The sequence below is a fragment of the Macrosteles quadrilineatus genome, unplaced genomic scaffold, assembly GCF_028750875.1.
Source record: "Macrosteles quadrilineatus isolate MER2022 unplaced genomic scaffold, UCM_ALF_1.0 Scaffold_1__1_contigs__length_201487025, whole genome shotgun sequence".
Lineage (NCBI taxonomy): Eukaryota > Metazoa > Arthropoda > Insecta > Hemiptera > Cicadellidae > Macrosteles > Macrosteles quadrilineatus.
In genome coordinates, this window is record NW_026542594.1 from 20,521,726 (window position 1) to 20,535,956 (window position 14,231).

Consider the following 14,231-nt stretch of genomic DNA (forward strand, 5'->3'; position numbering starts at 1 on the left):
CCAAATACATTGTAATACAGTACAGTACCTTTTGTCGTCATTAAAGATACAAGCGACCATTTTGTTACAAGACAGGACGTTTATTTATGGCCACTCACTGGAGGTTCGAAGCACAAAAACTATCTTGACCTTGGAGTTGTTAACACCCCTTCCCTGCCCTCCCTACAAGTTGCGTTGTTTGTTTACTCCAGCGATAAGATAATCAGTTCTCAAAATCGTAACGCACTTTATGATGTTATAAATTTGCCGCACAGATAACATATCTGATCAGATGTGCTCGAGCTACGAACGATGATGACAAACTGACAATAGGCTATGCTATATTTTTTGTGATCAACACAAAATAACTTATTGTTAGTCATATCCTGTGAAGATAAGCGTACGTTTCAGTTCTCATCGCCCAGCGTGGGAGCGGAACTGCCGAGATTCCTAGAAAGCGGCGGTTAAACCGAGCTGCTCTCAAAGCAAGGTCGGTTAAAACAAACTGTATTATTTTACGATCAAAGGCGGATAATCCGATTATCGGTTAATACGAGGTCGGTTAAGAGGGGGTCACATACACACGACTCCAGGACCCTCTTTATTCTGCCGACCATAACGACTGGCTCCTGAAAAGCTCAGTATTGCAAAGAATGAATTTGCTGACATGGTAAAAAGTGGTACGTCCATCAGACAGTCTGTGGGCTTCACCCCTGCATCTGGCACCAGGAGAAAATGGATGGAGACCGTGTGGAGACTACCCTGAATTGAATACGCTCACCACTCCTGATAGGTACCTTGTCCGACACAATCGCGGTACCCGCTATCAATCGCGGTACCCGCAATCAATAGCGGGTGAGTTGGTGTCTCTGTCGGTAGCTTCGAAACCATGGCAGCCATGTCATGGGTTTTGATTGAGGTACCCGTCACATTCCATCAGTACAGTACAGTTCAACTCTTGTACGGTACTGTACTGGCTCACCCCTTTTTTTTTTAAAACGTTCCAAGCACAGACCAGAGTCCTATGTGGACAGGCAAATGCAAGGTTCAAAAGAGGGTGCCAAAAAATTTTAAACGATTAAGTAAATTCAAAATCCCTCTCCAGGTAACATGTGGGGGCGTTGTGCCAACGGGACAGAGGCTGTAGGTTGTGGTTCTCCAGAGACATTCCGCAACTGTGCTGACATTGCGATTGTCACCTCCACCCTCGGACTTCCACCCCAGTTTGTCTCCCAGGTGTCTGCAGACAACCCCTTCCTGCTCAAATATCTTCGGGCACCCCAGGTCGCCTACCCTCTGGTCGTCAGGTTTGTATGACAATCTTTTCTTTATTTAGAGAGGAAAAATATCTGTAAGCAGATGCCTTAGGGAGTCCACCCTCCAAGGGTATGTGGTGATGATGCCTTCCCAACTCCCTCCTAGTGACTTACTAAAAACAACCACTCATCTTCTTGCACTTTCTCTGACCTCTCAGTATTACTTTGTTAGAGAGGTTTCATTTTGAGGTTTAAGATCTTCCATTTCTTGTGCCATAATTCCGCAGGATCTTGTATAACAAAAGTACTTTTGGTGGAGAGAAATCCCAAATAAAAAGAAAATGTCTCATCACTTGGTATTCCTGGAATTATAGGTAATCAACCAATATAAACAATGATTAACCGAAAATTTTGTTAGGATAACAGGCTTATTTAGGCACTCTGGCACTAAACAAAAAAAAACTTAACATTAATATTTGTGTGTAAATCTTTTGGTATACTTTTACGAAAGTATGTGGTATACTTTTACCAAGGTATTCCCCTTTCCGGTAAGCTTGTTATTCCAACAAAAATCCCTTGTGCTCTATGCAACATCCTTTAAACAAATATTAGCCATTAAGACAATTCTCATCAGTCTTAGACAAAAATAATTAAATATACATACTGTCAGCCGTGCTGCGGTTACAATGGTTACCATAGTTTCGTACCATAGTTTCGATGTGTAGTTACGTAGCGCGTACGCCGTAACTACATGGCGCTACCAGCAGTGTGTGCCAGAACCTATGGTAACCGCAGCATAGCTGACAGTCTATATTTAATTCTTTTTATATATGGTCTTACATGTGTATTGATCAACAGTTTGCAAAATCAAAAAATTGATTGGCTTTGACCATTATTTGTAACCAACATGCTAGGTGAATCCACATTTGCTCTGGTTTCGCCTTTATATTTTGTTTTGTCATTTTAAAAATGCAGCGATGAGCGAGAGAGAAAAAGGTAGTTAAGTTGTTGGGTATAAGGTAGTAAGGCACTAACTATTTACAGTTAGAGGACCTAGTAGAGTCTGTTCAACTAGTCAGACAGTTATCTTTTAGTTCTTAATTATCTGAGACAGTGATGAACTCTTAGGAGATGCATATTTTAAACTTATTAATGAATACAAGATGAGTGTAGAATGGAATGGAATACAAGTAAGATGGCCTGTGTAGCTTTGTTACTGGCTATAAGATAACCAGTTTATTTAGCCAAGACTATTTATTAAAAGCTTAATGATCAAGGACAGCTTGGTTAGGTTTTGAACCATTAAAAATCTACTGATTTTCCACACAGGATCGAACTGAAGACCTTCTAATTACCAGGTAACCAATCAGCAACCCAACTACATAAAGCTGATTGAGATATAGTTTAGAGTATATCCTATATCCTGTAGTGTTTTTAGCGAATTTCCCATATAGGGAATAAGCTATTACCATAGTACTCATGGTAAGACCTGGACCCGGGACCGATTTAATTTTTCATTTCGAGGTCCCTAGAGGCCAAAAACACCATCCGTTCAAATTCAAATATATATATATGTGTATCCGTTAGCGCGATAACTCGAGCAAAAATCATCCGATTTTGATGAAATTTGGTACGAACGTGTAAACCTACGTTTATTTGAACGAGTTCGCGATCCAGCATAATTGTACCACGGGAACGGGGGTTTATGGGGGGTTTTATGGGGTAAAAATGGGTTTTTCCCATTTTTGACCCTAAAAACAAAAAATTTGCAATTTCTTTCCAAACCGTTTTGTAGAGCTTAAAAAAAGAAATAATTTAGTATATTGAAGCGCTGTTGTATGCCTAATGGTCACTGAGAAAATTCAAAAATAGTGTAATTTAAAATTCCCATGTTATTCTTATGGAGAAAATGAAAATTGTTGTAGTTTACTTGTTTATGGATATATATTGATAAAATTTAGCAAAATTTATTTATTTCATCCTATACTATTGACGTATGGTCAAAAAACACTTTTTACCTTCCCCGTAGCAGCAAACCTAAGCACTCGTTAAATCTAATGTTATTTAAATAGGGAATAAATATATCTTATTTATGGAAATATTTTAGTAAAAATGTAATCAGACAAGTTGAAATTCGCTTAGTCTGCTCTGCAGGTTTGCTGTGGCGGGGGTATTTCCACTATATAACTGTTGCAATATGTTGTCAGGGACACAGTGTGTGTTGCTACTCCTCTATACCGCAGTCTGAGAGGTGTGGACGACTGGTGTCAACAGAACTGTCTCAACTTCCCTCCAAACTGTCCTCCTTCAGTGTGCTACTGCCCGTGAGTAATTCCTATCACTATAATTATGTATCAATTTTCTTGATTAATTTGTTAATTGATCAATTAATTATGTATCAAATAAGTTAGTCCGGATAACGGTTTTTCCGGTTAAACCGAAGTCCGCAAAATCTCATTAAAACGGACTGTTTAAATGCATACTCTATACAGTATTTGAATTAAAATTAGAAGAGCATTGTATTTAGACACATAATCACTGGTCTCAAATCTTTCCCACGAGAATAGTCGTTTCAGTACCGCCCACTTCCTGCCGATCTAGTCCGGTTAAACCGATGTGCTGATCAAAATTATCCGGAGAAAGAGATGTCACTTCTACCAAGTGTGGTTCGATTAAACCAATGTCCGGTTAAAAGGTGTCCGGATAAGAGGGAGTCTACTGTATTACATCTATACAGAAACTAAAAATGGTTTAAAATTGTAGAAATAAAAAGGATGAAGTATGAAAAATTGTATAGTTAAAAATATTATTACTTTACGTGTGAATACTGATATACAGTATATATGATTTCATTGGACAGTTGAGTATTAAACATTATGAATATCGTACATGAAAATAAAAATGATTAGAATGCAGGCTGATGTCATGGTTTACATCTTATTAAAAAGAGGGCAGACCTCCAATTATTGCACACCTTAGTCAGAGATAATATATTCAGGGACCTTCAATGTCCAGGCACCTGATGAATCAACCTGATTGACATTCTACAAATCACTGATCGGTTTCTCTTCAGGAAGATGGCTCCTTACCAGATTGGCAGATTGCCAAGAGTTATCCTTCTTAGCTAAGAAAGCTCCTCACAGTCAAAAATGAGGTGATCATCAGTTTCCTCTGACCTTTCACACTTCCTGTATAGTGGGGCACCATCATATACACCAATTCAATGCAGATACTCCCTGAACTGACCAGGAGTCAGTTCAAATGTTTGTTTGATTCTTCGCCTATCTAACTCTTTCATACAAGACCATAGGTGGCTGCAACCATAGTGGCCGCCACTTCTTAAACATTGTTTTAAATGGAGACCTTCAGATGAGGTCACTGCATATGCCGGTCAGGACACAGTGCCAGAGCAGTGTCTCCTTGCGCAACTGGTGGCCTCAAGTGAAAGAGCCCTTAGATTGTCCGAGGCAAACCATTTTGAAGGTGTATAAAGAGTGAGCTTATACTTAAGTGGCGCATAAAGGGATAGAAGTTCACATAGTTTACTTACAACTCACACACTTTTACTAAGCTAAACAAACAATTAATCTTAGCAATAATTTAAATGTTTGGTTCATATTCAGAGACAAATCTGAGGTGAAAGATTAGTGTGCTGTAAAGTCAATGCTTAATAATAAAAGAAAGTCATCATTTATATAAACTTTAATTTTGACAACCATGTCTTTTTCCAGTGATACTTGTGATGCCATCGGAGAAATAGCTGGCAGGAGTGGAGCGGATGAGTACTGCCAGGACAAATGCATTGTGTACCCCAGCAAGTGTCCTCCCAACAGGTGTAGATGTTATCAGTCCCGCAGGATTAACTAGAGTAGAGGAGGGAACATCATCCAGTGTATATACTTAAGTAGACATCTCACAGTGCTGTGCCAGATATAGTAAAATGTAAATGATGTATTAAGCGTTACTTTGAGAGCACTTTTGCAATATTATAAGAGGGTTTGTTTGTTCAGCCTTTGCACTAGCCTCTGAGGCATTTTAGATAGAAACCATTATTAGAGGTGAAGAGTTTAAATTGAGTGTAAGGCATTCATGGAATAAATCCAACGTATGGGAAACCACTGATGTTTTTTTTTTCAAGTGGACAAATAGGTAGCTTTTTCCAGGGGTTCAGGTTTCCCAAGAAAAATAGTGTTGATATAAAAACGAACTAGCACTTATTTTTTATTTTGGATATCTAAATGTAGAATCCTATTTCGGAAGCATTTACAATATACTTGTTTGTCACTAAAAACTTTACGAAGGTTTTGACACAAGGGTAGAAATATAGGAGTTTCTTGAGTACTGCTTAAAATTAATCAATACTTAAACATAATCTATTTTTAACTATGCCTGAATATCATATCCAATAGTTGATCTATACTACCTTTATGAACATTTAAAGTAAGCTACCCAAAATGTTTTCAGATTATGTGTTTAGTAAACTTACTATATAGGATGTCTACTTAGTATCTATATTCATGTTTATCCCTAACATTGGTAACATGAGGAATGGTTCTCTTTAGAATGATAAGTTGATGATTTTTTATGGCAATAGAGAGGAACAAAAGTTACTAATTAGCTATTTTAATGATTGAGTTGAACTATTTGCCAATATTTTGTGTTGTTACAGAACATTTTCTCCCTCCTATCTTTCTATTCAGTTTGAGATTAATACAATTGATAAAATGTATAAAAATAAGTGTAAGAAAAATCTAATGAATATTGTTCTAAAATTGGTATATTTTACTTTATTTTTTTTTAGGAAAAGACACTTGGCTCTACATTTTAAGGAAGAAGGAATGGACTACCGGTAACTTACTATAACTAACGAAAAGAGTTCCTTCATACTTCTTTAGTTCTTTATACTGAAGAAGAGTCCTTGTAAGGGGGAAATTTCTGTAAGGGGGAATTAAATTTCAAGTATATTAATCGTGCTGTTAACTTTTATGTGCTTTCAACTGCCTGGAACTCTTTTCTTGTAGTTGTGTATGCATCTCTTCTTCCTTAATTCTGAAAAAATAAAATACCCCCGCCGCAGAAAACCTGCAGACTAAGCGAATTTCCATTTGACTGATTGGATTTACCGGTACGCTAAAATATCTCCTTAAAAATATCACATTTATTCTCTATTTAAATAGCATTAGTTTAACAAGTACATACTTAGGTTTCCTGCAAAAGGGAGGGTAAAAAATTGTTTGTTGTAAAATGTTAATAGTTTAGTACAAAATAAATGCATTTTCCAAATTTGATCAAAATATTGTCATAAATGAGCAAACTACAACAGTTTACTTATATTCTCCGTAAGAATAACATGGGAATTTTAAATTTATAATTTTTTGGAATTTTTTCTGTAACTATTAGGCGCATAACAAAGCTTCAATATACTGAATTATTTTTTTTGAGCTCTACAAAATAGTTTGGAAAGAAATTGCAAAACTTAGTCCGATCATGCTGGTTTGCGAACTCGTTCGAATAAATGTAGGTTTACACGTTTGTACCAAATTTCATCAAAATGAAATCATTTTTGCTCGAGTTATCATGCTAACGGACATATATATATATATACACCATCCGTTCAGGTCTTACCATGAGTACTATGGTAATAGCTTATTCCCTATATGGGAAATTCGCTAAAAAAACTCTAAATTTGTTTTATTATGGAGAATAACTAAACTGTTTAGTTAGCATGTTTATCAATATATTTTGATCACATTTTGTATTTTCATATATTTAAAACCAAGCTAACGTTGTGCGAAAAGACACACATAATTAACATTCCTTGTGGCAGCAAACCTATGTACTAAGTGCATCCCGCATCTAATCTAATATTTTTTTAAATAGACAAAATAAATCTGACATCTTTATGAAATATTTTACTGCAATCTTATCAGGCAAATGGACATTTGCTTAGTCTGCTAGTTTGCTGCGGCAGGAATAGTCTAATGATTTTTATGACTACGCAAGTTTGAAAATATACAAATTAAGGTACCGTAGTTGTAATGGATGCGTATTTTTGTAATTGTTCATGTCAATGGATAATATGTACATATGCGAGTGTGTAATGTACTGTATATTTTAAGGATTTAGGTTACAATGTTTACAACAAGAAAGAATAGGTAGATGACTTGAACCATTTTTAATAAAAGAATGATTCTCTCATCTATCATTCTATCTCTGGTAAAACACAATCAGTTAAACAATGAAGTACAATTTTACTTTTGTATGTGTTGTAGTTTTAGAGAGTGAGTAAGAAATAAAAATAGTTGGAAACACTCCTGTAACAATGATTTTAACTGCCTTTAATATCGATTATAAGCCCTCAAGGATCTATAAGCCCTCGGACAACGGTAATTAACCCTCCAGTACACATGTGGCTAATAGTAACACCAAGTACGCATACGTCTTATATAGGCCTACGTCTTACGTCTTACTGGAAACTCTCTTTTATACCTAATAAAGTTAATATAGAATCAAAATTTTAAATTATCCAAATGTAGGTAAATAGATATAGATAAATTTCAAAATAATTACAAATTTTTCAAATGGAATATGTTGTGTTGATAACCAATCAGTCAATCGCTGGCCTGTTCTTCATCCTCTTGAAACACGACGTGCCTAACTTTACACCCTTGTAGCGCAGGACCAACTGACGCTAAGACAGTCGTCAAAACACCGCCATTGTCCTTGGAAAAGTAGTGGGGGAAGGTAGATGGGACGTCATGTCATTTGCTTGCGGATTCACTTATTTCGCTTTTTCAAATGTGCGGACTCTGAGTCCTCGGCGCGTTTACTGGAGGGATAAACTTGCTGCGTAGGATAAATAAAACGAAGAAACTTGAATAATATTTGAAATGGGATTTTCATTGAAGATCCTCAGACAATAGCGTATGAGATTATCTCTTATCAGGCCCGTTTTTGATCCTGTCAGCGCCCTAGGCACAACTAACAGTAGCGCCCCTTTGCAATATATATAACAGGGTGTCCACCAACCGGGAAATCCGGGAATCATGCGGGAGTTTTTTGAACCGGGAATTATGTCTGAATTTTGTATTTATACCTAGAGTTTTCAATTTATCGTGATCGCACATGACAACATCAGTGATGTTTCCGTGACCGCGGGAGACGATAATATGTCTACACACGGCCGTGAGGGATGATCAGAATTACCACGATCACGGAAGACAATGATAATGTCCACCCGACCGCGGGAAACAGCAAGAATTTTGCCGCGATTGCAGAAGACGATGATGATCTCCACACAACTTCGGGACATGATTAACATTTTTCCGCAATCGCGGGAGATGATTTCCATGTATTCACGACTACGGGAGACTGTTACGATGTCTACAGGACCGCGGGAGATACAATAATGATTTTTACACGGCCGTGAGGGATGATCAGAATTATGCCACGATCGCGCAAGACGATGATAATGTCCACATGACCGTGGGAAAAATTTTGCCTCATTCGTGGAAGACAATGATTACCATTTTTCCGCAATCGCGGGAGACGATTACAATGTCTTCACGACTACGGGAGATGATTACGATGTCTACAGGACCGCGGGAGATACGATAATGATTTATACACGGCCGTGAGGGATGATCAGATATTGCCGCGATCACGGAAAACGATGATAATGGGCCAAACGGTCGCGGGAAAAAGTCGGAACTTTGCCTAATTTGCGGAAGAGGATGATGATCCCCACAAGACCGGGGGAGATAATTACCATTTTGCCACAATCGCTGGAGGCGATTACTTTGTCCACAAGACCGCAGGGGACGATATAATGATGTCTTCACGGCCTCGAAGGGTGTTCAGAATTTGACCGCGATCGCGCAAGACGAGGATAATGTCCTCACGACCGCGGGAAGAAGATCAGAATTTTCCCTCATTCACGGTAGACGATGATAATCTCCTCACGACCGCTGGATATGCTTATGTATTGCCTCGATAATGGAAGACGATAATTATGTCTAAACGACCCGACCACGGAAAATAGTGAGAATCTCGCCGCAAACGCGGGATACTATTACGATGTCTACACGGCCGCGAGGGATTATCAGAAGTTTACCGTGATCGCATGCAAACACCAATTTTTTTATTTACAAAATTGTTGGCGCCCCCCCAAAAAAGCCAATTGCCTCGCGCCCTAGGCACGTGCCTACCGTGCCTATTCGGTAAATCGGCCCTGTCTCTTATCAATCTCAACAATGTTAGGCTACAACAATGAGCTTTTTAGCTAACTATACTTTCCTGTCCACATTATTTGACCTCCTTTTATCTATTACCAACAGACACAGACTATTTAGAAATACTTAAAGTAGGTAATTAATAGTTTAATAAATAAACAGTATCAGCAATTCTTTTATTTTTCGCTGGTAGGAAGGTGTGTAGGTCATAGTCACTGCAGGAGTAGTAGAGTGTATCAACATTGTCTACTATACCTTGATGGACTCTTGACTCTTAAAAGATAACAAAATAATAAATATGGCTACAACAACAACATATTACAACAAATTATCTTATTGAACTCACCACTCTTACTGGTAATTATTGTGGTTCAATTATTCAAAGTGTACGTTATTTTCTTTAATTATATAATTTTGGGTACCGGTAAAAGAAACACTATTATATTATTAAAGAAACGAATAATATTTTTCTATTTTATCAGTTCAGTATCATAAAAAAACACTTAAATACAAAACATTTAAATTTTTTCTCTTCTGTTTCAAACACCATAGAATGGTTTTATTTGCAATTATTTTTTAAGCAGAATAATTTTACTATTTTTAAAAAGTCGTTGCTAAAGTTGCCTAAGTTGCCTAATAGTCGGGGGGCAAACTGTATTCCGTGGGATTTTTTGTGAAGGGAATGTGTGACTATGTGGAATCTCTTTATTATATGTCACATAATGGTGTAGTACCGGGTGTTTACCCTCAAATTGCGGGGTTTGGTTTTTATGACGTTGTAAATCCAAGATGGCCGCCATGTGTGACATCTATTCATTAAATTAATAATAACTCTTTTCAGAGTAAAATAATCGAATTTTAATTTACACCATTGAATTCAGCTCTAAAAATCAAACAATTTGGTGTTTTGAATCATTGCTCTATGACCATTGGTAACCGAGATATTGAAGGCGGAAAACACAGAACATGGTCCCTATGTTATCCTTATGGGGAAACAATAAAATTGTATTATTTAGCTTATTACTCAGCATATCTTAATAATAATCGGTATGTGGCTTCATTTAGTAGAGATCTACTTGATTATGACCTAAAATCCCCCATTTTTACATTTCCGTGGCAGCAAACCTGCATACTAACTTCCAATGGTATTCTTATGGACAATGTTTATGCTTGTTATGCTTGTTATTATGCTTGTAATTATGCTTGTTTATGAACATACGTGTTGAGAAATGTTAATGAGTGGCCCCATTTTAATTATTTATTGAAGCATTTGCAATTCGTTGAGTATACAGGTCTGCTGCTACGGGTAGGTATGCTATAAACAAATAACAGGTATTAGAAAATAAAATAAATTAGACTATAGTTGTGAGGCATATGTAATTTTGTAGGATTTTGAATTAAGCAATTGTATGATTGTTGGCGATAGGTAATGGACATGGACATGTAGAACCGTGTAGGCCCTACTACCGAGTATTTTGTCTGAAAGTCTGGCCAAGCTGGTGTTTTTGGCCGCCATTTTGGATATTAATAACTTTTTTTATGCAATGCTAGTGTTGTGACACATCATTATGAACTAGATTTTCACGCTGATTTCAATGCTGAAATATGTTTTTAAATATATTTTTTTGTTTGGAAGATATATTCAAATAAAAACTCTCCCCCATACATTTCTTACGGACGTTTCGTACTTTGAACATTTTTAAGATTATTTTTCTTATATCTCCAGTTCCTATTACAGCTTGCAGTTCGTTCTGGTCTTAAAATATTCAGTGATGTATGAGCTTTCATTTGAGCTATTGATCTTTAAATTCGGTCTTAGAGCGTTACGAGTCGAGCTACGAACCCTAACACAATATTAAATTTAACTTATTACAAATCTGTTGTTATTAATTAATTAAGATGTGTATCTCGGGTTGTTAATACGTCACGAAGTTCTTCCTGGTCTCAAATTACTTGTTTAATGTTTGATTTTACATTTGATTAATCACTAAATTAAATCTGACTGAGTTATTTTGAAATGAGTCATGAACCAATAAATAATTTAACATTAAATTATTTTTATGTCCAAAACTTTCTTTGGTTTAAGACATACAGGGCTGGTCATCAGTGTTAAAATTTTTAGACGTGGAACCGCTTAGTCTTATATGCCTCATCACACATCATTTACTTTGTACTTACGCCAAACAAATGTTGTAACCCTGATAACCAGCCCTGTATGTCTTTAATTGCTTTAACCAAAGACAAATTTCAAAATAAAAATGATTATTAATGTTAAATAAAGGCCGATAACTCATTTTCAATTAATCAGATTTCATTTAGTGATTAATAAAATTTTAAACCAAACATTTACTGAGTAATTTGAGACCAGAATGAACCGTATGACGTATTAACAACCCGAGATATAAATCTTCTAATAAAAACTGATTTGGAAAAAGTTACATTTAATATTGTGTTGCGGTTCATAGCTCAACTATAACTGGTCAGATTTTAATGATCGATAGCTTAAATAAAAGCCCTTACATCACTGAATACTTTAAGACTATAACGAATTGCAAGCGATAATAAGAACTGGATATATGAGAAAAATAATCTGAAAAATTATCAAAGTACGAAACGTCCGTAAAAAATGTATGGGGGGGAGATTTCATTTCAATATATCTTCGAAACGAAAGACGATATTTAGACGGTTTTCGGAATTGAAAATAGCGTAAACACATATAGTTTATAATGATGAGTCACGACACCAGCATTACATTAAAAAAATTATATTAATATCGAATATGGTGGATCCAAGACGGCGGGCCAAAAACACCAGCTAGGCCACACTTTCAGACAAAACACCCGGTAGTACACGATTCTATATGTCACCTATCTATCACCACCAATCATACAATCACACGAAATTACATATGACCCAAAACTATAGTCTATTTTAATTTATTTTATACCTATAATTTGTGAGATTTTTTATAGATACAAAACCCCCGTAGCAGCTGACCTGTATACTCAACGAATTGCAAATGCTTCAATAAATATTTAAAATGGAGCCACACATCATCACTTCTCAAAGTATGTTCATGAACAAGCATGCAAAAAATTGTCCATAAGAATAACATTGGAAGCTAGTATGCAGGTTTGCTGCCACGGAAATGTAAAAATGGGGGATTTTAGGTCATAATCAAGTAGATCTCTACTAAATGAAGCCACATACCAATTATTATTAAGATATGCTGAGTAATAAGCTAGATATACAATTTTATTTTTCCCCCATAAGGATAACATAGGGACCATGTTCTGTGTTTTCCGCCTTCAATATCTCGGTAACCAATGGTCACAGAGCAATGATTCAAAACACCAAATTGTTTGATTTTTAGAGCTGAATTCAATGGTGTAAATTAAAATTCGATTATTTTACTCTGAAAAGAGTTATTATTAATTTAATGAATAGATGTCACACATGGCGGCCATCTTGGATTTACGACGTCATAAAAACCAAACCCCGCAATTTGAGGGTAAACACCCGGTACTACACCATTATGTGACATATCATAAAGAGATTCCACATAGTCACACATTCCCTTCACAAAAAATCCCACGGAAGCTGGATATGTGCAGTTTGCTCCTGGACTATAATGCAATTTCTTAGAAATTCTCTTCTAGCAGCTCACAAATTTGCAACTAAGTCTTTTTTTAAATTTCCAGTTGAATAGGGGTTATATGTTCGTAAAGACAACTACAATGGATGGTAAAATTATTAAAAGTAGTAGACGTGTAAAAAAAGAGCCCAAATTAGTTTGTATACAGTGTTTACAAAAGAACACCGAGATTTTAAACGGCCAATGCTCGGAGACTATTAAAGATAACTAAACGATTTAAACATAAAATTGAAGGGAAGAGAACAAAGTTTTTTTTCTCATACTTTGATAATATTTGGAAGAATTTAATAAAATTCATATTTTCATCAATGTCACAAGAGTATAACTGGCAAAGTCTGTACCCTTAGGGCGATCGGCAGGTTTATCTGACGTCTTAACTAAATTTTATTGGCACAAAGACTCAATCTTTTAGGAATAACGTCATGAAGTGAGTTATGTTCAACGGAAGACTTCATTGGGTTATCAATTCTTTCAGGCTTTTTGATGCAATTGTCGGATTTCTTCGACGATGTCATCACTTGTTTTTAACCGGCCAGAGGTGAATGTCTTTTTAAATACTACCGTGCCACAAAACACACTAAACCAGCATCAAATGTCTTTATCATTAAGTAGATTTTAATTTAGTTTAGTTAAGCAATTGATTTAAACTCTGCGAACCACAGATTACACTCTATGCCTTCTGTTGCACCGTAAAGATCGTACTGGCGACTGGGGTCAGTGGTGTGAGATCGCAACGTCGACCTACCACGGTGCCCTTTTTTGCACATACCAAGGTTAAATTTTCCTCCCTTGGTACATGGGAAACAAAACTTTCAATTTGACGTACAAAACGTTTAATTACCTTAAATTGTACCCAAACAATTACCATTGATTGATTGATTCCTTCAGGGCGGACCTTGACCTGATGCACGTCAGCTACAGATTGACTTTTTGTGCTCCCCCCTTGGTGGTCATTAAACCTGAGTTGCTTGATGAACTGCAGCATCCTATCCTCTTCCTGGGGAAGGTGTCTGCCCCTTATCATTGTTCCAAGAGTGCTTTCGCTTACCTTGTTCAGAGCTGTACAGTCATAGAGTAGATGATGATCTGCGGTCTCCTCGGACTGCCCA

At 36.5% G+C, this 14,231-nt stretch overlaps 1 protein-coding gene across 1 annotated transcript in view; it reads left to right on the forward strand.

Annotated features, from left to right (window-relative positions):
- Positions 1–7,536, forward strand: part of LOC128983041 (uncharacterized) — a 76,168-nt gene extending 68,632 nt beyond the window's left edge. Inside the window, exons 7-9 of the mRNA XM_054402170.1 lie at positions 1,085–1,286; positions 3,443–3,559; positions 4,967–7,536. Of these exons, the coding sequence (XP_054258145.1) occupies positions 1,085–1,286; positions 3,443–3,559; positions 4,967–5,102 (455 nt within the window). The 3' untranslated portion in view covers positions 5,103–7,536. The remainder of the gene's footprint in view (positions 1–1,084; positions 1,287–3,442; positions 3,560–4,966) is intronic.
- The last annotated feature ends 6,695 nt before the right edge of the window (positions 7,537–14,231 follow it).